The sequence below is a fragment of the Oncorhynchus clarkii genome, chromosome 5 (genome assembly GCF_045791955.1).
Source record: "Oncorhynchus clarkii lewisi isolate Uvic-CL-2024 chromosome 5, UVic_Ocla_1.0, whole genome shotgun sequence".
Taxonomy (NCBI): domain Eukaryota; kingdom Metazoa; phylum Chordata; class Actinopteri; order Salmoniformes; family Salmonidae; genus Oncorhynchus; species Oncorhynchus clarkii.
Window position 1 is genome coordinate 4,822,633 of NC_092151.1, and position 26,036 is coordinate 4,848,668.

Below are 26,036 nucleotides of genomic sequence, written 5' to 3' on the forward strand. Positions count from 1 at the left end.
CTACAGTAAGATGTACAGTAGGCCTGGTCATTTCTACAGTAAGATGTACAGTAGGCCTGGTCATTTCTACAGTAAGATGTACAGTAGGCCGGGTCATTTCTACAGTACGATGTACAGTAGGCCTGGTCATTTCTACAGTACGATGTACAGTAGGCCTGGTCATTTCTACAGTAAGATGTACAGTAGGCCTGGTCATTTCTACAGTAAGATGTACAGTAGGCCTGGTCATTTCTACAGTAAGATGTACAGTAGGCCTGGTCATTTCTACAGTAAGATGTACAGTAGGCCTGGTCATTTCTACAGTAAGATGTACAGTAGGCCTGGTCATTTCTACAGTAAGATGTACAGTAGGCCTGGTCATTTCTACAGTAAGATGTACAGTAGGCCGGGTCATTTCTACAGTAAGATGTACAGTAGGCCGGGTCATTTCTACAGTAAGATGTACAGTAGGCCGGGTCATTTCTACAGTAAGATGTACAGTAGGCCTGGTCATTTCTACAGTAAGATGTACAGTAGGCCTGGTCATTTCTACAGTAAGATGTACAGTAGGCCTGGTCATTTCTACAGTAAGATGTACAGTAGGCCTGGTCATTTCTACAGTGATGTACAGTAGGCCTGGTCATTTCTACAGTAAGATGTACAGTAGGCCTGGTCATTTCTACAGTGATGTACAGTAGGCCTGGTCATTTCTACAGTAAGATGTACAGTAGGCCTGGTCATTTCTACAGTGATGTACAGTAGGCCTGGTCATTTCTACAGTAAGATGTACTGTAGGGCTGGTTATTTCGCTGCACCACGGCAGAGTCATTGCCGCCACACCAAAATAAACATCCGATTTCTACCAAACATAGTTTCAATAAAGTTCAACAAAGCACATTCGCTTTTCTTGGTAAATATATAATCTGTATTGGTACAACGCAGTTCTGATGGGTTATTTATCTCTGTGAGCCGAGGCAGGCAGCCTGCAGGTCAAGAAACACAATTCTGATAGGATATTTAGGCTAGTTAGCTAGCTAGTTAGGCTAGTTAGCTAGCTAGTTAGGCTAGTTAGCTAGGTAGTTAGGCTAGTTAGCTAGCTAGTTAGGCTAGTTAGGCTAGTTAGCTAGGTCGTTAGGCTACTTAGCTAGGTAGTTAGGCTAGTTAGCTAGGTAGTTAGGCTAGTTAGCTAGCTAGTTAGGCTAGTTAGCTAGGTAGTTAGGCTAGTTAGCTAGCTAGTTAGGCTAGTTAGCTAGCTAGTTAGGCTAGTTAGCTAGGTAGTTAGGCTAGTTAGCTAGGTAGTTAGGCTAGTTAGCTAGGCTAGTTAGCTAGGTAGTTAGGCTAGTTAGCTAGGTAGTTAGGCTAGTTAGCTAGCTAGTTAGGCTAGTTAGCTAGGTAGTTTTATTTTTTTCTTTTTTTATTTTACCTTTATTTAGCCAGGCAAGTCAGTTAAGAACAAATTCTTATTTTCAATGACGGCCTGGGAACAGTGGGTTAACTGCCTGTTCAGGGGCAGAACGACAGATTTGTACCTTGTCAGCTCGGGGGTTTGAACTCGCAACCTTCCGGTTACTAGTCCAACGCTCTAACCACTAGGCTACCCTGCCGCCCCAGTTAGGCTAGTTAGCTAGCTAGTTAGGCTAGTTAGCTAGCTAGTTAGTTTGGAACTGTGTCAAGTGGAAGCAAGTCAGATACATGTTCGATTTACATTAATTTTTATTTTTTCTCCAGATGAGTTTATTGAAATATTTCCAGCCACTGTAGCAAAAGAGAAAAAGGGAACAGGGACGAGAGTGTCAGCTAACGTAGCTAGCTAACGTCAAATCAGCCTGAATTCAAATGAAACTTTTTTTAGTTAGCGAACTCTTTAAAAAACTTAAGCTATCGTTTTTAATAACAAGTGCATGGTTTACTTTACTAGACAGAGAAGAGGCAGAATGCTGGGAGAGGGGTAGGGATGCATGAGGGACAGAATGGAACAGAGGAGAGGAGAGAGCAAGGAGGGGAGATGGAAGGAGAAAAGGAGAGAGGAGAGGAACAGAGAGGAGCAGAGAGGAACAGAGAGGAGAGCAGAGAGGAGCAGAGAGGAACAGAGAGGAACAGAGAGGAACAGAGAGGAGAGCAGAGAGGAGAGCAGAGAGGAACAGAGAGGAGAGCAGAGAGGAGCAGAGAGGAGAGCAGAGAGGAGAGCAGAGAGGAGAGCAGAGAGGAGAGGAACAGAGAGGAGAGCAGAGAGGAGAGCAGAGAGGAACAGAGAGGAGAGCAGAGAGGAGAGGAACAGAGAGGAGAGCAGAGAGGAACAGAGAGGAGAACAGAGAGGAGAGGAGAGAGGAACAGAGAGGAGAACAGAGAGGAGAGGAGAGAGGAACAGAGAGGAGAGCAGAGAGGAGAGGAGAGGAGAGAGGAACAGAGAGGAGAGCAGAGAGGAGAAGAGAGGAGAGCAGAGAGGAGAAGAGAGGAGAGCAGAGAGGAACAGACAGGAGAGCAGAAGAGAGGAGAGCAGAGAGGAGAAGAGAGGAGAGCAGAGAGGAGCAGAGAGGAGAGCAGAGAGGAGAGCAGAGAGGAGCAGCGAGGAGAGCAGAGAGGAGAGCAGAGAGGAGAGCAGAGAGGAACAGAGAGGAGCGCAGAGAGGAGAGCAGAGAGGAGAACAGAGGAGAGCAGAGAGAAGAGCAGAGAGGAACAGAGAGGAGAGGAACAGAGAGGAGAGCAGAGAGAAGAGCAGAGAGAAGAGCAGAGAGAAGAGCAGAGAGGAACATAGAGGAGAGCAGAGAGGAACAGAGAGGAGAGGAACAGAGAGGAACAGAGAGGAGAGGAACAGAGAGGAGAGGAGCAGAGGAGCAGAGAGGAGCAGAGAGGAGAGCAGAGCGGAGAGGAGAGCAGAGAGGAGAGGAACAGAGAGGAGAGCAGAGAGGAGAGCAGAGAGGAGAGGAACAGAGAGGAGCAGAGAGGAGCAGAGAGGAGAGCAGAGGAGAGCAGAGAGGAGAGCAGAGAGGAACAGAGAGGAACAGAGAGGAGAGCAGAGAGGCACAGAGAGGAGAGGAGAGCAGAGAGGAGAGGAGAGGAACAGAGAGGAGCAGAGAGGAGAGGAGAGAGGAGAGCAGAGAGGAGAGGAACAGAGAGGAGAGCAGAGAGGAACAGAGAGGAGAGCAGAGAGGAGAGCAGAGAGGAGAGCAGAGAGGAACAGAGAGGAGAGCAGTGAGGAGAGCAGAGAGGAACAGAGAGGAGAGCAGAGAGGAACAGAGAGGAGAGCAGAGAGGAGAGCAGAGAGGTACAGAGAGACAAGGAACAGAGAGGAGAGCAGAGAGGAACAGAGAGGAGAGCAGAGAGCAGAGCGGAGAGGAGAGGAGAGCAGAGAGCAGAGAACAGAGCGGAGAGGAGAGCAGAGAGGAACAGAGAGGAGAGCAGAGAGCAGAGCGGAGAGGAGAGCAGAGAGGAGAGGAACAGAGAGGAGCAGAGAGGAGAGCAGAGAGGAGAGGAACAGAGAGGAGCAGAGAGGAGAGCAGAGAGGAGAGGAACAGAGAGGAGCAAAGAGGAACAGAGAGGAGAGCAGAGAGGAGAGCAGAGAGGAGAGCAGAGAGGAGCAGAGAGGAGAGCAGAGAGGAACAGAGAGGAGAGCAGAGAGGAACAGAGAGGAGAGCAGAGAGGAGAGCAGAGAGGAGAGGAGAGAGGAGAGGAACAGAGAGGAGAGCAGAGCAGATACTAGACAGAGAAGAGGCAGAATGCTGGGAGAGGGGTAGGGATGCATGAGGGACAGAATGGAACAGAGGAGAGGAGAGAGCAAGGAGGGGAGATGGAAGGAGAAAATGAGAGAGGAGAGGAACAGAGAGGAGCAGAGAGGAACAGAGAGGAGAGCAGAGAGGAGAAGAGAGGAGAGCAGAGAGGAACAGAGAGGAGAGCAGAGAGGCACAGAGAGGAGAGGAGAGCAGAGAGGAGAGGAGAGGAACAGAGAGGAGCAGAGAAGAGAGGAGAGGAGAGCAGAGAGGAACAGAGAGGAGAGCAGAGAGGAACAGAGAGGAGAGCAGAGAGGAGAAGAGAGGAGAGCAGAGAGGAACAGAGAGGAGAGCACAAGAGAGGAGAGCAGAGAGGAGAAGAGAGGAGAGCAGAGAGGAGCAGAGAGGAGAGCAGAGAGGAGAGCAGAGAGGAGCAGCGAGGAGAGCAGAGAGGAGAGCAGAGAGGAACAGAGAGGAGCGCAGAGAGGAGAGCAGAGAGGAGAGCAGAGAGGAACAGAGGAGAGCAGAGAGAAGAGCAGAGAGGAACAGAGAGGAGAGGAACAGAGAGGAGAGCAGAGAGAAGAGCAGAGAGAAGAGCAGAGAGAAGAGCAGAGAGGAGAGCAGAGAGGAACATAGAGGAGAGCAGAGAGGAACAGAGAGGAGAGGAACAGAGAGGAACAGAGAGGAGAGGAACAGAGAGGAGAGGAGCAGAGAGGAGCAGAGAGGAGCAGAGAGGAGAGCAGAGCGGAGAGGAGAGCAGAGAGGAGAGGAACAGAGAGGAGCAGAGAGGAGCAGAGAGGAGCAGAGAGGAGAGCAGAGAGGAGAGCAGAGAGGAACAGAGAGGAGAGCAGAGAGGCATAGAGAGGAGAGGAGAGCAGAGAGGAGAGGAGAGGAGAGGAACAGAGAGGAGCAGAGAGGAGAGGAGAGAGGAGAGCAGAGAGGAGAGGAACAGAGAGGAGAGCAGAGAGGAACAGAGAGGAGAGCAGAGAGGAGAGCAGAGAGGAGAGCAGAGAGGAAAGCAGAGAGGAACAGAGAGGAGAGCAGAGAGGAGAGCAGAGAGGAGAGCAGAGAGGAACAGAGAGGCAAGGAACAGAGAGGAGAGCAGAGAGGAACAGAGAGGAGAGCAGAGAGGAACAGAGAGGAGAGCGGAGAGGAGAGGAGAGCGGAGAGGAGAGGAGAGCAGAGAGCAGAGAACAGAGCGGAGAGGAGAGCAGAGAGGAACAGAGAGGAGAGCAGAGAGCAGAGCGGAGAGCAGAGAGGAACAGAGAGGAGAGCAGAGAGCAGAGCGGAGAGGAGAGCAGAGAGGAACAGAGAGGAGCAGAGAGGAGAGCAGAGAGGAGAGGAACAGAGAGGAGCAGAGAGGAGAGCAGAGAGGAGAGGAACAGAGAGGAGCAGAGAGGAACAGAGAGGAGAGCAGAGAGGAGAGCAGAGAGGAGAGCAGAGAGGAGCAGAGAGGAGAGCAGAGAGGAGAGCAGAGAGGAGAGCAGAGAGGAACAGAGAGGAGAGCAGAGAGGAACAGAGAGGAGAGCAGAGAGGAGAGCAGAGAGGAACAGAGGAGAGGAACAGAGAGGATAGCAGAGAGGAACAGAGAGGAGAGCAGAGAGCAGAGCGGAGAGGAGAGCAGAGAGGAGAGGAACAGAGAGGAGCAGAGAGGAAAGCAGAGAGGAGAGGAACAGAGAGGAGCAGAGAGGAGAGCAGAGGAGAGCAGAGAGGAGAGCAGAGAGGAACAGAGAGGAGAGCAGAGAGGAGAGCAGAGAGGAACAGAGAGGAGAGCAGAGAGGAACAGAGAGGAGAGCAGAGAGGAGAGCAGAGAGGAGAGCAGAGAGACGAGGAACAGAGAGGAGAGCAGAGAGGAACAGAGAGGAGAGCAGAGAGGAACAGAGAGGAGAGCAGAGAGGAACAGAGAGGAGAGCAGAGAGCAGAGCGGAGAGGAGAGCAGAGAGGAGAGGAACAGAGAGGAGCAGAGAGGAGAGCAGAGAGGAGAGGAACAGAGAGGAGCAGAGAGGAGAGCAGAGAGGAGAGGAACAGAGAGGAGCAGAGAGGAGAGCAGAGAGGAGAGGAACAGAGAGGAGCAGAGAGGAACAGAGAGGAGAGCAGAGAGGAGAGCAGAGAGGAACAGAGAGGAACAGAGAGGAGAGCAAAGAGGAACAGAAAGGAGAGCAGAGAGGAACAGAGAGGAGAGCAGAGAGGAACAGAGAGGAGAGCAGAGAGGAACAGAGAGGAGAGCAGAGAGGAGAGCAGAGAGGAACAGAGAGGAACACAGAGGAGAGCAGAGAGGAACAGAGAGGAGAGCAGAGAGGAACAGAGAGGAGAGCAGAGAGGAACAGAGAGGACGGAAGAATAAGGCCAAGTGTGCATCACCAGTAATCTATAGGGACCCAAAGTGGCTTCATATTGACAGACTGAAGCCCTGGCTGTATAATACACCACACAGCTGGAATGTCCTTTAATTAGGGCTGAGGCCAAAAATTATTTGTGCATATTTAGTCTGTAGTAATCTACAGAATTACGTGTTTATTTCTTAGCCAACTCCGCCAGGACCTCGATGACCCAATGGGTCTAGGACCATTCAACATCGAAGAAGAGGAGAAGGAGGAAGAGGAGGCGGAGGAGGAGGAGAAGGAGGAAGAGGAGGAGAGGTAGAGGAGGAGGAAGAGGACGAGGGAGGATGAGAGGTAGAGGAGGAGGAAGAAGGTGAGGAGGAAGAAGAAGGAGGAAGCGGAGGAGGAGGAGGTAGAGGAGATGATGAAGTGGAGGTAGTTTAGAGGAGGAGGAAGTGGAGGAGGTAGAGGAGGAAGATGAAGAGGAAGAGATAGAGGACAAGTTAGAAGAGGAGGTAGGGGAGGAAGAGGTAGAGGAGGTAGAAGAGGAGAAGGTTGAGGAGGAAGAGGGGGAAGAGGAGAGGGAGAGGCCAGGTGGAGAAGACTGGGGAGCAGATCTGCAATGTTACATCACGTGTGTTGGAAAAACTACAACTAACAGCTATTAATCACTTATTTTCTGTTTTGTGCTGTAATGAGGTCATGGATCCATGTCTTGTTGGCCTCCAGTACAGTCTAGACCGGAGGTTCCAACACCTAGAGATTCTGGGGACCTCCAGTGTGTTGGGACAGTACAGCTAGTAAACACCACACTAAACCACAGTACAGCCAGTAGACACCACACTAAACCCCAGTACAGCTAGTAGACAACACACTAAACCACAGTACAGCTAGTAAACACCACACTAAACCACAGTACAGCCAGCTAGTAGACACCACACTAAACCCCAGTACAGCTAGTAGACACCACACTAAACCCCAGTACAGCTAGTAGACACCACACTAAACCCCAGTACAGCTAGTAGACACCACACTAAACCCCAGTACAGCTAGTAGACACCACACTAAACCCCAGTTCAGCTAGTAGACACCACACTAAACCACAGTACAGCTAGTAGACACCACACTAAACCACAGTACAGCTAGTAGACACCACACTAAACCACAGTACAACTAGTAGACACCACACTAAACCACAGTACAGCTAGTAGACACCACACTAAACCACAGTACAACTAGTAGACACCACACTAAACCCCAGTACAGCTAGTAGACACCACACTAAACCACGGTACAACTAGTAGACACCACACTAAACCCCAGTACAGCTAGTAGACACCACACTAAACCCCAGTACAGCCAGTAGACACCACACTAAACCACAGTACAACTAGTAGACACCACACTAAACCCCAGTACAGCTAGTAGACACCACACTAAACCCCAGTACAGCCAGTAGACACCACACTAAACCACAGTACAACTAGTAGACACCACACTAAACCACAGTACAGCCAGTAGACACCACACTAAACCCCAGTACAGCTAGTAGACACCACACTAAACCACAGTAAAGCCAGCTAGTAGACAGGGCAGGTGAGAGGAGAGGACAGTCAGCTAGTAGACACCACACTAAACCCCAGTACAGCTAGTAGACACCACACTAAACCCCAGTACAGCCAGTAGACACCACACTAAACCCCAGTACAGCTAGTAGACACCACACTAAACCACAGTACAACTAGTAGACACCACACTAAACCCCAGTACAGCTAGTAGACACCACACTAAACCCCAGTTCAGCTAGTAGACACCACACTAAACCACAGTACAGCTAGTAGACACCACACTAAACCACAGTACAGCTAGTAGACACCACACTAAACCACAGTACAACTAGTAGACACCACACTAAACCCCAGTACAGCTAGTAGACACCACACTAAACCACAGTACAACTAGTAGACACCACACTAAACCCCAGTACAGCTAGTAGACACCACACTAAACCCCAGTACAGCCAGTAGACACCACACTAAACCACAGTACAACTAGTAGACACCACACTAAACCCCAGTACAGCTAGTAGACACCACACTAAACCCCAGTACAGCCAGTAGACACCACACTAAACCACAGTACAACTAGTAGACACCACACTAAACCACAGTACAACCAGTAGACACCACACTAAACCCCAGTACAGCTAGTAGACACCACACTAAACCACAGTACAGCCAGCTAGTAGACAGGGCAGGTGAGAGGAGAGGACAGTCAGCTAGTAGACACCACACTAAACCCCAGTACAGCTAGTAGACACCACACTAAACCCCAGTACAGCCAGTAGACACCACACTAAACCCCAGTACAGCTAGTAGACACCACACTAAACCACAGTACAACTAGTAGACACCACACTAAACCACAGTACAGCTAGTAGACACCACACTAAACCACAGTACAACTAGTAGACACCACACTAAACCACAGTACAGCTAGTAGACACCACACTAAACCACAGTACAACTAGTAGACACCACACTAAACCACAGTCTCAATAGGACTCCCTGCTCAAATGTCCACTAAAAGTAAATAAATTAGGAGGCCATTGGGAAGAACGGAGTGAACGGCATCTGAAGAACCCTGACATGTAGCCTAAGCTAACCTGTACCTTGTTGATGGTGAGGTTCTCATTCCGTAGCCTCTGTTTGTTCTTCTGCATCTTGCCGGGCATCATCTTGCCCGTTCGGAAGTCAAAACATCCCAGGTCCACCGTGTTGCCTAGGTAACGGGACAGCTGGGGTTTGCTCCGGAACTTCTTCCCTTTGGGACTGAGGGGTGAAGAGGAAAGACAACAACAACAACAGTGTTAGATAACAAACAGTTCTGACAGGTGTACTGTACCTAATGTTGAGGTTCAAAAGCATCAATCGTTCAAGAGAGGAACGTTCTACAGAGACCAGGGTAGCTCATGTATTTCAAAATGTTACTAAAGCCAGCAAAGTGTATTAATAGCAGAGCTGCCAGTCTCATTATGTCATGGTAACGGGGCTGTATTAATAGCAGAGCTGCCAGTCTCATTATGTCATGGTAACGGGGCTGTATTAATAGCAGAGCTGCCAGTCTCATCATGTCAGGGTAGTGGGGCTGTATTAATAGCAGAGCTGCCAGTCTCATTGTGTCATGGTAACGGGGCTGTATTAATAGCAGAGCTGCCAGTCTCATTATGTCATGGTAACGGGGATGTATTAATAGCAGAGCTGCCAGTCTCATTATGTCATGGTAACGGGGCTGTATTAATAGCAGAGCTGCCAGTCTCATTATGTCATGGTAACGGGGCTGTATTAATAGCAGAGCTGCCAGTCTCATTATGTCATGGTAACGGGGCTGTATTAATAGCAGAGCTGCCAGTCTCATTATGTCATGGTAGTGGGGCTGTATTAATAGCAGAGCTGCCAGTCTCATTGTGTCATGGTAACGGGGCTGTATTAATAGCAGAGCTGCCAGTCTCATTATGTCATGGTAGTGGGGCTGTATTAATAGCAGAGCTGCCAGTCTCATCATGTCAGGGTAGTGGGGCTGTATTAATAGCAGAGCTGCCAGTCTCATTGTGTCATGGTAACGGGGCTGTATTAATAGCAGAGCTGCCAGTCTCATTATGTCAGGGTAGCGGGGCTGTATTAATAGCAGAGCTGCCAGTCTCATTATGTCATGGTAGTGGAGCTGTATTAATAGCAGAGCTGACAGTCTCATTATGTCATGGTAACGGGGCTGTATTAATAGCAGAGCTGCCAGTCTCATTGTGTCATGGTAACGGGGCTGTATTAATAGCAGAGCTGCCAGTCTCATTGTGTCATGGTAACGGGGCTGTATTAATAGCAGAGCTGCCAGTCTCATTATGTCATGGTAACGGGGCTGTATTAATAGCAGAGCTGCCAGTCTCATTATGTCATGGTAGTGGGGCTGTATTAATAGCAGAGCTGCCAGTCTCATTATGCCATGGTAGTGGGGCTGTATTAATAGCAGAGCTGCCAGTCTCATTATGTCATGGTAGTGGGGCTGTATTAATAGCAGAGCTGCCAGTCTTAATGTGTAATGGTAGTGGAGCTGTATTAATAGCAGAGCTGCCAGTCTCATTATGTCAGGGTAGTGGGGCTGTATTAAAAGCAGAGCTGCCAGTCTTAATGTGTAATGGTAGTGGAGCTGTATTAATAGCAGAGCTGCCAGTCTTAATGTGTAATGGTAGTGGAGCTGTATTAATAGCAGAGCTGCCAGTCTTAATGTGTAATGGTAGTGGGGCTGTATTAATAGCAGAGCTGCCAGTCTCATTATGTCAGGGTAGTGGGGCTGTATTAATAGCAGAGCTGCCAGTCTCATTGTGTCATGGTAACGGGGCTGTATTAATAGCAGAGCTGCCAGTCTCATTATGTCATGGTAACGGGGCTGTATTAATAGCAGAGCTGCCAGTCTCATTATGTAATGGTAGTGGGGCTGTATTGATAGCAGAGCTGCCAGTCTCATTATGTCATGGTAGTGGAGCTGTATTAATAGCAGAGCTGCCAGTCTCATTATGTCAGGGTCGTGGGGCTGTATTAATAGCAGAGCTGCCAGTCTCATTATGTCAGGGTAGCGGGGCTGTATTAATAGCAGAGCTGCCAGTCTCATTATGTCAGGGTAGTGGAGCTGTATTAATAGCAGAGCTGCCAGTCTCATTATGTCAGGGTCGTGGGGCTGTATTAATAGCAGAGCTGCCAGTCTCATTATGTCATGGTAGTGGGGTTGTCAACATAAGTAACACTTGCCAGTTGCCACATGTACTTAGGCTAAATTCAATTCTCCCAAGAAACACTTGACTAGTTCTCAGGCTGGAGGAAACATTTAAAGGCAGCAGGGAGGACCATCTTATGTGGCAGAGGATCAATGGCATCACAACCCAGAAAACATATCCCTGGCCAAACCCATCAAGCAGACAGTTACTCCCATCTCCTTCTCCTGGGTCGTGTTTATTAGGGCATGCCATAGCAAAACAGAAAGCATATCCCTGGCCAAACCCATCAAGCAGACAGTTCTTCATCTCCTTCTCCTGGGTCGTGTTCATTAGGGCATGCCATAGCAAAACAGAAAACATATCCCTGGCCAAACCCATCAAGCAGACAGTTCTTCATCTCCTTCTCCTGGGTCGTGTTCATTAGGGCATGCCATAGCAAAACAGAAAACAAGCCTTTCTTATTGAAGAACAAAATGTTAGTGGAGAACAAAATGGAGAGCGTCTTTATTACCCTACAAAATGCCTGGAGAGCTGAGTCTGAGTGAAATGGGGTAGTGGAGTGGTAGGGCCTGGACGGATGGCCAGGGTGACTGGACGGGTGGCCAGGGTGACTGGACGGGTGGCCAGGGTGACTGGACGGGTGGCCGGGTGGCCAGGGTGACTGGACGGGTGGCCGGGGTGACTGGACGGGTGGCCGGGGTGACTGGACGGGTGGCCGGGGTGACTGGACGGGTGGCCGGGGTGACTGGACGGGTGGCCGGGGTGACTGGACGGGTGGCCGGGGTGACTGGACGGATGGCCGGGGTGACTGGACGGGTGGCCGGGGTGACTGGACGGGTGGCCGGGGTGACTGAACGGGTGGCCGGGGTTACTGGACGGGTGGCCAGGGTGACTGGACGGGTGGCCAGGGTGACTGGACGGGTGGCCAGGGTGACTGGACGGGTGGCCAGGGTGACTGGACGGGTGGCCAGGGTGACTGGACTAGTGGCCAGGGTGGCCAGGGTGACTGGACGGGTGGCCAGGGTGACTGGACGGGTGGCCAGGGTGACTGGACGGGTGGCCAGGGTGACTGGATGGGTGGCCGGGGTGACTGGACGGGTGGCCGGGGTGACTGGACGGGTGGCCGGGGTGACTGGACGGGCGGCCGGGGTGACTGGACGGGTGGCCAGGGTGACTGGACGGGTGGCCGGGGTGACTGGACGGGTGGCCAGGGTGACTGGACTAGTGGCCAGGGTGGCCAGGGTGACTGGACGGGTGGCCAGGGTGACTGGACGGGTGGCCAGGGTGACTGGACGGGTGGCCAGGGTGACTGGACGGGTGGCCAGGGTGACTGGACAGGAGGCCAGGGTGACTGGACGGGTGGCCAGGGTGACTGGACGGGTGGCCAGGGTGACTGGACGGATGGCCAGGGTGACTGGACGGGTGGCCAAGGTGACTGGACGGGTGGCCAGGGTGACTGGACGGGTGGCCAAGGTGACTGGACGGGTGGCCAAGGTGACTGGACGGGTGGCCAAGGTGACTGGACGTGACTGGACGGATGGCCAGGGTGACTGGACGGATGGCCAGGGTGACTGGACGGATGGCCAGGGTGACTGGACGGATGGACAGGGTGACTGGACGTGACTGGACGGATGGCCAGGGTGACTGGACGGGTGGCCGGGGTGACTGAACGGGTTGGCCGGGGTGACTGGACGGGTGGCCGGGGTGACTGGACGGGTGGCCAGGGTGACTGGACGGGTGGCCAGGGTGACTGGACGGATGGCCGGGTGGCCAGGGTGACTGGACGGGTGACCAAGGTGACTGGACGGGTGGTCAGGGTGACTGGACGGGTGGTCAGGGTGACTGGACGGGTGGCCAGGGTGACTGGACGGGTGTCTGGGGTGACTGGACGGATGGCCAGGGTGAATGGGATGTCTGGGGTGACTGGACGGATGGCCAGGGTGAATGGGATGTCTGGGGTGACTGGACGGATGGCCAGGGTGAATGGGATGTCTGGGGTGACTGGACGGGTGGCCAGGGTGACTGGACGGGTGGCCAGGGTGAATGGGATGTCTGGGGTGACTGGATGGGTGGCCAGGGTGACTGGACGGGTGGCCAGGGTGACTGGACGGGTGGCCAGGGTGAATGGGATGTCTGGGGTGACTGGACGGATGGCCAGGGTGAATGGGATGTCTGGGGTGACTGGACGGGTGGCCAGGGTGAATGGGATGTCTGGGGTGACTGGACGGGTGGCCAGGGTGACTCGACGGGTGGCCAGGGTGAATGGGATGTCTGGGGTGACTGGACGGATGGCCAGGGTGAATGGGATGCCTGGGGTTGTTTTCCTAAGGATAAACTCAGTCAGTGCTGAGAGAGAGAGAGAATGGATGTGATCACATCCTTAACCCGGGCAGGTTCGTCAATTAGAAAAAAGCATTTCCTCTTCAGACCAAGGCCTACAATAGAGTCCGTTTAAACAGCTGGCTCACACAGTAGACAACACACAGATGGTCGCTGTAATCTCAGAACCAGGCATCTTGAAACAGGAAACAAGAGCCTCTGACTAGAATAATCGGCTGACATTTTCTATTTTGCATTCTGACGATTCTACAGAGGGCTGCTTTCAGCCGTTCGTCATCGCTGTGTGTCCAAAGCATAAAACCGTGACGTTGTGTGACTCAGACCCTCACTTAACTGAAAGACCGTTGAAAACAATCCGAGAGGTTGTCTGACCACCACTACTTCTCCGTTTAGCTCGGTCTCCACCTCAGCCGAACTCATACGCAGACGAGGGAGCGCCCAGCTCTGTGACTCATCGCTATGCACATCGATCTGTGACCGGCGGTCGGAAGGACACAGATGAGTGTGTGTGTGTGTGTGTGTGTGTGTGTGTGTGTGTGTGTGTGTGTGTGTGTGTTCGCGCGCGCGTGTGTGTGACCTTGAAGCGTCTCAGGAGCGAGTGGGTAGGTGACTAGGAGCTAGGCCGCTACATGACTCAGCGATGAGTCAAAGCCGAACCAGAGACACACACACACACACACGTATTTTCAGAGAGAACCGAGACAAACACAATCCAGCCCACTCTGACTGACTGGCTCGACCACACAGATCACTGGTGAGAGGGATTTGAGGGTGTGGAATTCCACAGTGGTTCTTCATGCAGAGAGGACTAGAGAAACTAATAGTGAAGTCACTCATTGAAAGAAGGCTTATGAAGGAAGATACCAAACACTGTCAACTTTCTAGACTGGCTTGTGAAAATGTCAGCTATCGTTGTAAACATGTAGGCTGTTTCCACGTAGTTAGCTCAGCTATCATGCTAATTTGCATGTGCAGCAGTAAAGTTACACAGAAAAGTGGTTGTGGAAAATAAGGGGAAGAGAGGAGTAGAGAACCATGGTAGAGGGAGAGAGAGTAGAGAACCATGGTAGAGAGAGGGAGAGTAGAGAACCATGGTAGAGGGAGTGAGAGAGAGAGTTGAGAACCATGGTAGAGGGAGAGAGAGTAGAGAACCATGGTAGAGGGAGAGAGAGAGAGTAGAGAACCATGGTAGAGGGAGAGAGAGAGAGTAGAGAACCATGGTAGAGGGAGTGAGAGAGAGTAGAGAACCATGGTAGAGGGAGTGAGAGAGAGAGTAGAGAACCATGGTAGAGGGAGAGAGAGAGAGTAGAGAACCATGGTAGAGGGAGAGAGAGTAGAGAACCATGGTAGAGGGAGAGAGAGAGAGTAGAGAACCATGGTAGAGGGAGAGAGAGAGAGTAGAGAACCATGGTAGAGGGAGAGAGAGAGAGTAGAGAACCATGGTAGAGGGAGAGAGAGAGAGTAGAGAACCATGGTAGAGGGAGAGAGAGAGAGTAGAGAACCATGGTAGAGGGAGAGAGAGAGAGTAGAGAACCATGGTAGAGGGAGTGAGAGAGAGAGTAGAGAACCATGGTCGAGGGAGAGAGAGTAGAGAACCATGGTAGAGGGAGAGAGAGAGAGTAGAGAACCATGGTAGAGGGAGAGAGAGAGAGTAGAGAACCATGGTAGAGAGAGAGAGAGAGAGAGTAGAGAACCATGGTAGAGAGAGAGAGAGTAGAGAACCATGGTAGAGGGAGTGAGAGAGAGAGTAGAGAACCATGGTCGAGGGAGAGAGAGAGTAGAGAACCATGGTAGAGGGAGTGAGAGAGAGAGTAGAGAACCATGGTAGAGGGAGAGAGAGTAGAGAACCATGGTAGAGGGAGAGAGAGAGAGTAGAGAACCATGGTAGAGGGAGTGAGAGAGAGTAGAGAACCATGGTAGAGGGAGTGAGAGAGAGTAGAGAACCATGGTAGAGGGAGTGAGAGTAGAGAACCATGGTAGAGGGAGTGAAAGTAGAGAACCATGGTAGAGGGAGAGAGAGTAGAGAACCATGGTAGAGGGAGAGAGAGAGAGTAGAGAACCATGGTAGAGGGAGAGAGAGTAGAGAACCATGGTAGAGGGAGAGAGAGTAGAGAACCATGGTAGAGGGAGAGAGAGAGAGTAGAGAACCATGGTAGAGGGAGAGAGAGAGAGTAGAGAACCATGGTAGAGGGAGAGAGAGAGAGTAGAGAACCATGGTAGAGGGAGAGAGAGAGAGTAGAGAACCATGGTAGAGGGAGAGAGAGTAGAGAACCATGGTAGAGGGAGAGAGAGTAGAGGACCATGGTAGAGGGAGAGAGAGAGAGTATAGAACCATGGTAGAGGGAGTGAGAGAGAGTAGAGAACCATGGTAGAGGGAGAGAGAGAGAGTAGAGAACCATGGTAGAGGGAGTGAGAAAGAGTAGAGAACCATGGTAGAGGGAGAGAGAGAGAGTAGAGAACCATGGTAGAGGGAGAGAGAGAGAGTAGAGAACCATGGTAGAGGGAGGGAGAGAGAGTAGAGAACTATGGTAGAGGGAGTGAGAGAGAGTAGAGAACCATGGTAGAGGGAGAGAGAGAGAGTAGAGAACCATGGTAGAGGGAGAGAGAGTAGAGAACCATGGTAGAGGGAGAGAGAGTAGAGAACCATGGTAGAGGGAGAGAGAGTAGAGAACCATGGTAGAGGGAGAGAGAGAGAGTAGAGAACCATGGTAGAGGGAGAGAGAGTAGAGAACCATGGTAGAGGGAGAGAGAGAGTAGAGAACCATGGTAGAGGGAGAGAGAGAGAGTAGAGAACCATGGTAGAGGGAGAGAGAATAGAGAACCATGGTAGAGGGAGAGAGAGTAGAGAACCATGGTAGAGAGAGAGAGAGAGTAGAGAACCATGGTCGAGGGTGAGAGAGTAGAGAACCATGGTAGAGGGAGAGAGTAGAGAACCATGGTAGAGGGAGAGAGAGAGAGTAGAGAACCATGGTAGAGGGTGAGAGAGTAGAGAACCATGGTAGAGGGAGAGAGAGAGTAGAGAACCATGGTAGAGGGAGAGAGAGAGAGTAGAGAACCATGGTAGAGGGAGAGAGAGAGAGTAGAGAACCATGGTAGAGGGAGTGAGAGAGAGTAGAGAACCATGGTAGAGGGAGAGAGAGAGAATAGAGAACCATGGTAGAGGGAGTGAGAGAGAGTCTCGCTTGGCTGGCTTGGCTTGGGTGGTTGTCTATGGCTTGGCTTGGGTGGTTGTCTATGGCTTGGGTGGTTGTCTATGGCTTGGGTGGCTGTCTATGGCTTGGCTTGGGTGGTTGTCTATGGCTTGGCTTGGGTGGTTGTCTATGGCTTGGGTGGTTGTCTATGGCTTGGGTGGCTGTCTATGGCTTGGCTTGGGCGGTTGTCTATGGCTTGGGTGGGTGTCTATGGCTTGGCTTGGGTGGTTGTCTATGGCTTGGGTGGCTGTCTATGGCTTGGCTTGGGTGGTTGTCTATGGCTTGGGTGGTTTTGATGACTTTCGTTGGTGCCATTTAGAACACAGACAAAGCCTAGTTAGAACAGACAGACAGACATAACCTAGTTAGAACAGACAGACATAACCTAGTTAGAACAGACAGACATAACCTAGTTAGAACAGACAGACAGTGACATGTAGGTCAGTAGCTTAGCGCTGAGCAGAGCGTGTGGGTGCACAGTGGCTCTAAGCTGCATGCAGTACAGCACGCTGAGGTGAGTGAACAACCCTGAACCCAGCCAGGGCTCGCTAAGACAGTTAACCCTTCACTTCAGTCACCACACAGCTGCTTTTCACAACGGCACACAGAGCTGTCTCTTCTGTGTGGCCGTGATGACTCTCTCTGCTGTCCCCCCCCCCCACTAGGCTACCTGCCTCCCTCCTCTAACCACTAGGCTACCTGCCTCCCTCCTCTAACCACTAGGCTACCTGCCTCCCCCCCTCTAACCACTAGGATACCTGCCTCCCCCCCTCTAACCACTAGGCTACCTGCCTCCCCCCCTCTAACCACTAGGATACCTACCTCCCCTCCTCTAACCACTAGGCTACCTGCCTCCCCCCCTCTAACCACTAGGCTACATGCCTCCCCCCTCTAACCACTAGGCTACCTGCATCCTCCCTCTAACCACTAGGCTACCTGCATCCTCCCTCTAACCACTAGGCTACCTGCCTCCCCCCTCTAACCACTAGGCTACCTGCCCCCCCCCCCTCTAACCACTAGGCTACCTGCCTCCCCCCTCTAACCACTAGGCTACCTGCCTCCCCCCTCTAACCACTAGGCTACCTGCCTCCCCCCTCTAACCACTAGGCTACCTGCCTCCCCCCCTCTAACCACTAGGCTACATGCCTCCCCCTCTAACCACTAGGCTACCTGCCTCCCCCCTCTAACCACTAGGCTACCTGCCTCCCCCCTCTAACCACTAGGCTACCTGCCTCCCCCCTCTAACCACTAGGCTACCTGCCTCCCCCTCTAACCACTAGGCTACCTGCCTCCCCTCTCTAACCACTAGGCTACCTGCCTCCCCCTCTCTAACCACTAGGATACCTGCCTCCCCCCTCTAACCACTAGGCTACCTGCCTCCCCCTCTAACCACTAGGCTACCTGCCTCCCCCCTCTAACCACTAGGCTACCTGCTTCCCCTCCTCTAACCACTAGGCTACCTGCCTCCCCCCTCTAACCACTAGGCTACCTGCCTCCCCCCTCTAACCACTAGGCTACCTGCCTCCCCCCTCTAACCACTAGGCTACCTGCCTCCCCCCTCTAACCACTAGGCTACCTGCCTCCCCCCTCTAACCACTAGGATACCTGCCTCCCCCCTCTAACCACTAGGCTACCTGCCTCCCCCCTCTAACCACTAGGCTACCTGCCTCCCCCCTCTAACCACTAGGCTACCTGCCTCCCCCCTCTAACCACTAGGCTACCTGGCTCCCCCCTCTACCCACTAGGCTACCTGCCTCCCCCCTCTAACCACTAGGCTACCTGCCTCCCCCCTCTAACCACTAGGACACCTACCTCCCCTCCTCTAATCACTAGGCTACCTGCCTCCCCCCTCTAACCACTAGGCTACCTGCCTCCTCCCTCTAACCACTAGGCTACCTGCCTCCCCCCTCTAACCACTAGGCTACCTGCCTCCCCCCTCTAACCACTAGGCTACCTGCCTCCTCCCTCTAACCACTAGGCTACCTGCCTCCCCCCTCTAACCACTAGGCTACCTGCCTCCCCCTCTCTAACCACTAGGCTACCTGCCTCCCCCCTCTAACCACTAGGCTACCTGCCTCCCCCCTCTAACCACTAGGCTACCTGCCTCCCCTCTCTAACCACTAGGCTAACTGCCTCCCCCCTCTAACCACTAGGCTACCTGCCTCCCCCCTCTATCCACTAGGCTACCTGCCTCCCCCCTCTAACCACTAGGCTACCTGCCTCCCCCCTCTAACCACTAGGCTACCTGCCTCCCCCCTCTATCCACTAGGCTACCTGCCTCCCCCCTCTAACCACTAGGCTACCTGCCTCCCCCCTCTAACCACTAGGCTACCTGCTTTCCCCCTCTAACCACTAGGCTACCTGCCTCCCCCTTCTAACCACTAGGCTACCCTGCCGCCCCCCTCTAACCACTAGGCTACCTACCTCCCCCCTCTAACCACTAGGCTACCTGCCTCCCCCCTCTAACCACTAGGCTACCTGCCTCCCCCCTCTAACCACTAGGCTACCTGCCTCCCCCCTCTAACCACTAGGCTACCTGCCTCCCCCCTCTAACCACTAGGCTACCTGCCTCCCCCCTCTAACCACTAGGGTACCTGCCTCCCCCCTCTAACCACTAGGCTACCTGCCTCCCCCCTCTAACCACTAGGCTACCTGCCTCCCCCCTCTAACCACTAGGCTACCTGCCTCCCCCCTCTAACCACTAGGCTACCTGCCTACCCCCTCTAACCACTAGGCTACCTGCCTCCCCCCTCTAACCACTAGGCTACCTGCCTCCCCCCTCTAACCACTAGGATACCTGCCTCCCCCCTCTAACCACTAGGATACCTGCCTCCCCCTCTAACCACTAGGCTAACTACCTCCCCCCTCTAACCACTAGGCTACCTGCCTCCCCCCCTCTAACCACTAGGTTACCTGCCGCCCCCCTCTAACCACTAGGCTACCCTGCCGCCCCCCTCTAACCACTAGGCTACCCTGCCGCCCCCCTCTAACCACTAGGCTACCCTGCCGCCCCCCTCTAACCACTAGGCTACCTGCCTCCCCCCTCTATCCACTAGGCTACCTGCCTCCCCCCTCTAACCACTAGGCTACCTGCCTCCCCCCTCTAACCACTAGGCTACCTGCCTTCCCCCTCTAACCACTAGGCTACCTGCCTCCCCCTTCTAACCACTAGGCTACCCTGCCGCCCCTCCTCTAACCACTAGGCTACCTGCCTCCCCCCTCTAACCACTAGGCTACCTGCCTCCCCCCTCTAACCAATAGGCTACCTGCCTCCCCCCTCTAACCACTAGGCTACCTGCCTCCCCCCTCTAACCACTAGGCTACCTGCCTCCCCCCTCTAACCACTAGGCTACCTGCCTCCCCCCTCTAACCACTAGGCTACCTGCCTCCCCCCTCTAACCACTAGGCTACCTGCCTCCCCCCTCTAACCACTAGGATACCTGCCTCCTCCCTCTAACCACTAGGCTACCTGCCTCCCCCCTCTAACCACTAGGATACCTGCCTCCCCCCTCTAACCACTAGGCTACCTGCCTCCCCCCTCTAACCACTAGGCTACCTGCCTCCTCCCTCTAACCACTAGGCTACCTGCCTCCCCCCTCTAACCACTAGGATACCTGCCTCCCCCTCTAACCACTAGGCTACCTACCTCCCCCCTCTAACCACTAGGCTACCTGCCTCCCCCCCTCTAACCACTAGGTTACCTGCCGCCCCCCTCTAACCACTAGGCTACCCTGCCGCCCCCCTCTAACCACTAGGCTACCCTGCCGCCCCCCTCTAACCACTAGGCTACCCTGCCGCCCCCCTCTAACCACTAGGCTACCTGCCTCCCCCCTCTATCCACTAGGCTACCTGCCTCCCCCCTCTAACCACTAGGCTACCTGCCTCCCCCCTCTAACCACTAGGCTACCTGCCTCCCCCTTCTAACCACTAGGCTACCCTGCCGCCCCTCCTCTAATCACTAGGCTACCTGCCTCCCCCCTCTAACCACTAGGCTACCTGCCTCCCCCCTCTAACCAATAGGCTACCTGCCTCCCCCCTCTAACCACTAGGCTACCTGCCTCCCCCCTCTAACCACTAGGCTACCTGCCTCCTCCCTCTAACCACTAGGCTACCTGCCTCCCCCCTCTAACCACTAGGATACCTGCCTCCCCCTCTAACCACTAGGCTACCTACCTCCCCCCTCTAACCACTAGGCTACCTGCCTCCCCCCCTCTAACCACTAGGTTACCTGCCGCCCCCCTCTAACCACTAGGCTACCCTGCCGCCCCCCTCTAACCACTAGGCTACCCTGCCGCCCCCCTCTAACCACTAGGCTACCCTGCCGCCCCCCTCTAACCACTAGGCTACCTGCCTCCCCCCTCTATCCACTAGGCTACCTGCCTCCCCCCTCTAACCACTAGGCTACCTGCCTCCCCCCTCTAACCACTAGGCTACCTGCCTTCCCCCTCTAACCACTAGGCTACCTGCCTCCCCCTTCTAACCACTAGGCTACCCTGCCGCCCCTCCTCTAACCACTAGGCTACCTGCCTCCCCCCTCTAACCACTAGGCTACCTGCCTCCCCCCTCTAACCAATAGGCTACCTGCCTCCCCCCTCTAACCACTAGGCTACCTGCCTCCCCCCTCTAACCACTAGGCTACCTGCCTCCCCCCTCTAACCACTAGGCTACCTGCCTCCCCCCTCTAACCACTAGGCTACCTGCCTCCCCCCTCTAACCACTAGGCTACCTGCCTCCCCCCTCTAACCACTAGGATACCTGCCTCCTCCCTCTAACCACTAGGCTACCTGCCTCCCCCCTCTAACCACTAGGCTACCTGCCTCCCCCCTCTAACCACTAGGCTACCTGCCTCCTCCCTCTAACCACTAGGCTACCTGCCTCCTCCCTCTAACCACTAGGATACCTGCCTCCTCCCTCTAACCACTAGGATACCTACCTCCCCCCCTCTAACCACTAGGATACCTGCCTCCCCCCTCTACCCACTAGGCTACCTGCCTCCTCCCTCTAACCACTAGGCTACCCTGCCGCCCCCCCTCTAACCACTAGGATACCTACCTCCCCCCCTCTAACCACTAGGATACCTACCTCCCCCCCTCTAACCACTAGGATACCTACCTCCCCCCCTCTAACCACTAGGATACCTGCCTCCCCCCTCTACCCACTAGGCTACCTGCCTCCTCCCTCTAACCACTAGGCTACCCTGCCGCCCCATGTAAAGAGTACACGAGTAAATAGCTATTCCAATTCGCTAAAGCCTATTTCAATAAGTAAGTAAGTAAGTAAGTAAGTAAGTAAATAAGTAATATATATATATATATATATATATATACACACACAGAACACAAGAGAGGAATGTGGGCTAGACAGAGCAGAGAATTCCACCATAGCAGAGCAAAAAGTCTAGTTAGAGTGAGAGCAGGAGATCAGATGCATGGGCCTTACAGCCTAAACCTTATCAATTTAAAAAAGATGTACATTTATAAACAGACACTCCTTAACTCTCTTGCGTCCAGCTGAATTTCCTTCTCTCTCCATTCCATAGGTTTGAACATGTATTATTACATGTACGGCTTTCTACCCACAAAGCCATGAATAAATAACGAAATTCCATCTCTAAAAAAGTAGTTTAAAGACGTTTTTTTAATTAATTTTTTTAAACACAAGTTAGCCAGGGGACTAATGTTGAGAGAACCAACAATAGCAATAGCCTATAGAAAAATCTAAATGACAAGTTTAATCGATTGAAGCTTATTAAGAAAGAGATGATGCCATGAGAGGCGGAAACGAATCCCTCCATGCGATGCTGAGAACCAAAAATAACCCATCATCCTACTAGACCTGTCATGGAAGCTTTAAGACCCATTTCAGAGTTATCAACAGTAGCCTATTCCTCAGATAAGACCTTAGGTGTCCTAAAAAGTAACGTTGTACCGACGTAATACAAGCTCCTTGGGTCTCATGGATCTCAGAAATGTTGTGCCTGTACTTGGTTCAGTCCACAGACATCTGGTTCATTCAGCACTGTGTACGAAACAACATGGAGAAGACATGAAGATAGGAGCAGAACAATAAACACAGAGAGAGACAGAGAGAGAGACAGAGAGAGAGACAGAGAGAGAGACAGAGAGAGAGGTGACGGACCGTGAGCCACACGTATCCTATCACTGATAGGCTACCCAAACTGACCCAGATATGATATCAAAAGGACGAGCGTCAGTATGTGATCTAATATCAGTTTGAGAGTGAACAAGAGGGACGAGCGTCAGTATGTGATCTAATATCAGTTTGAGAGTGAACAAGAGGGACGAGCGTCAGTATGTGATCTAATATCAGTTCGAGAGTGAACAAGAGGGACGAGCGTCAGTATGTGATCTAATATCAGTTCGAGAGTGAACAAGAGGGACGAGCGTCAGTATGTGATCTAATATCAGTTCGAGAGTGAACAAGAGGGACGAGCGTCAGTATGTGATCTAATATCAGTTCGAGAGTGAACAAGAGGGACGAGCGTCAGTATGTGATCTAATATCAGTTCGAGAGTGAACAAGAGGGACGAGCGTCAGTATGTGATCTAATATCAGTTCGAGAGTGAACAAGAGGGACGAGCGTCAGTATGTGATCTAATATCAGTTCGAGAGTGAACAAGAGGGACGAGCGTCAGTATGTGATCTAATATCAGTTCGAGAGTGAACAAGAGGGACGAGCGTCAGTATGTGATCTAATATCAGTTCGAGAGTGAACAAGAGGGACGAGCGTCAGTATGTGATCTAATATCAGTTCGAGAGTGAACAAGAGGGACGAGCGTCAGTATGTGATCTAATATCAGTTCGAGAGTGAACAAGAGGGACGAGCGTCAGTATGTGATCTAATATCAGTTCGAGACTGAACAAGAGGGACGAGCGTCAGTATGTGATCTAATATCAGTTCGAGAGTGAACAAGAGGGACGAGCGTCAGTATGTGATCTAATATCAGTTCGAGAGTGAACAAGAGGGACGAGCGTCAGTATGTGATCTAATATCAGTTCGAGAGTGAACAAGAGGGACGAGCGTCAGTATGTGATCTAATATCAGTTCGAGAGTGAACAAGAGGGACGAGCGTCAGTATGTGATCTAATATCAGTTCGAGAGTGAACAAGAGGGACGAGCGTCAGTATGTGATCTAATATCAGTTCGAGAGTGAACAAGAGGGACGAGCGTCAGTATGTGATCTAATATCAGTTTGAGAGTGAACAAGAGGGACGAGCGTCAGTATGTGATCTAATATCAGTTCGAGAGTTAACAAGAGGGACGAGCGTCAGTATGTGATCTAATATCAGTTCGAGAGTGAACAAGAGGGACGAGCGTCAGTATGTGATCTAATATCAGTTTGAGAGTTAACAAGAGGGACGAGCGTCAGTATGTGATCTAATATCAGTTTGAGAGTGAACAAGAGGGACGAGCGTCAGTATGTGATCTAATATCAGTTCGAGAGTGAACAAGAGGGACGAGCGTCAGTATGTGATCTAATATCAGTTCGAGAGTGAACAAGAGGGACGAGCGTCAGTATGTGATCTAATATCAGTTCGAGAGTGAACAAGAGGGACGAGCGTCAGTATGTGATCTAATATCAGTTCGAGAGTGAACAAGAGGGACGAGCGTCAGTATGTGATCTAATATCAGTTCGAGAGTGAACAAGAGGGACGAGCGTCAGTATGTGATCTAATATCAGTTCGAGAGTGAACAAGAGGGACGAGCGTCAGTATGTGATCTAATATCAGTTCGAGAGTGAACAAGAGGGACGAGCGTCAGTATGTGATCTAATATCAGTTCGAGAGTGAACAAGAGGGACGAGCGTCAGTATGTGATCTAATATCAGTTCGAGACTGAACAAGAGGGACGAGCGTCAGTATGTGATCTAATATCAGTTCGAGAGTGAACAAGAGGGACGAGCGTCAGTATGTGATCTAATATCAGTTCGAGAGTGAACAAGAGGGACGAGCGTCAGTATGTGATCTAATATCAGTTCGAGAGTGAACAAGAGGGACGAGCGTCAGTATGTGATCTAATATCAGTTCGAGAGTGAACAAGAGGGACGAGCGTCAGTATGTGATCTAATATCAGTTCGAGAGTGAACAAGAGGGACGAGCGTCAGTATGTGATCTAATATCAGTTCGAGAGTGAACAAGAGGGACGAGCGTCAGTATGTGATCTAATATCAGTTTGAGAGTGAACAAGAGGGACGAGCGTCAGTATGTGATCTAATATCAGTTCGAGAGTTAACAAGAGGGACGAGCGTCAGTATGTGATCTAATATCAGTTCGAGAGTGAACAAGAGGGACGAGCGTCAGTATGTGATCTAATATCAGTTTGAGAGTTAACAAGAGGGACGAGCGTCAGTATGTGATCTAATATCAGTTTGAGAGTGAACAAGAGGGACGAGCGTCAGTATGTGATCTAATATCAGTTCGAGAGTGAACAAGAGGGACGAGCGTCAGTATGTGATCTAATATCAGTTCGAGAGTGAACAAGAGGGACGAGCGTCAGTATGTGATCTAATATCAGTTCGAGAGTGAACAAGAGGGACGAGCGTCAGTATGTGATCTAATATCAGTTCGAGAGTGAACAAGAGGGACGAGCGTCAGTATGTGATCTAATATCAGTTCGAGAGTGAACAAGAGGGACGAGCGTCAGTATGTGATCTAATATCAGTTTGAGAGTGAACAAGAGGGACGAGCGTCAGTATGTGATCTAATATCAGTTTGAGAGTGAACAAGAGGGACGAGCGTCAGTATGTGATCTAATATCAGTTCGAGAGTTAACAAGAGGGACGAGCGTCAGTATGTGATCTAATATCAGTTCGAGAGTGAACAAGAGGGACGAGCGTCAGTATGTGATCTAATATCAGTTTGAGAGTTAACAAGAGGGACGAGCGTCAGTATGTGATCTAAGATCAGTTCGAGAGTTAACAAGAGGGACGAGCGTCAGTATGTGATCTAATATCAGTTTGAGAGTGAACAAGAGCACTTTGATCCCAGGTGTGAAAAGAGGCCATGCAGCATATGGCTGGGTAGCGAGAGCAGTTGCTGCCTAACATTATTTACAGAGGTTAACCTACTGTCAGTGAGTCAGCGAGGGGACGACACATGCATTAACACGAGCACCAACCGACAACGTGGGGTCGTTTTACACCCCCCCCCCCCCCCCCGACACACAGCCACAACCACAGACAGAACCTTAAACCAACCCAACGACACCACTCCCCCAATGTTCCTCGCTTTGTGAACAAGGGGAAACCCAACCGACAATCTATTCTACATATTCTGATATGGGGACAAGGTTCTTATTAGGACATAGACAAACACACTCTCCAGGATACACTTCCACAATCCTCCCCCAGGGGGCAGCAGAAACCTTGTCCAAGTGCTGCCAAATAGGGTGACGGTCAGTCAGCGTCCCAGCTGGCAGAGCTGTGAGGCTGCTGGTTGGTTTGGTGGCCATGAGGCCTTTAGTTTGGTTTTCAATCTTTAGTTTAGGCATGTCTGTGTGGCTTCCTTTTTGTACATATTCTTGTTTCCTCATCGTCTGAACACATCATAAACCGCTTGTACTGGCCAATCAGGAGGTCAAGACAGAGCTGGCCCTGAACTCAGTAAGTTGCTGTCTCCTGGGCACATCCCACACGGTCTTCAAACGCCGATTTCCTACATAAATGCACACATTCATTTAGTTTACAGACCACGTAGCTTGGACTAGGACC

The 26,036-nt window shown here is 51.8% G+C and overlaps 1 protein-coding gene across 1 annotated transcript in view; it reads right to left on the reverse strand.

The window, feature by feature from the left end:
• The window catches only part of LOC139409828 (methyl-CpG-binding domain protein 2-like), a 157,666-nt gene that overhangs the window by 122,239 nt on the left and 9,391 nt on the right, over nt 1–26,036 (reverse strand). The window contains exon 2 of the mRNA XM_071155215.1: nt 8,679–8,838. Within this exon, the coding sequence (XP_071011316.1) occupies nt 8,679–8,838 (160 nt within the window). The remainder of the gene's footprint in view (nt 1–8,678; nt 8,839–26,036) is intronic.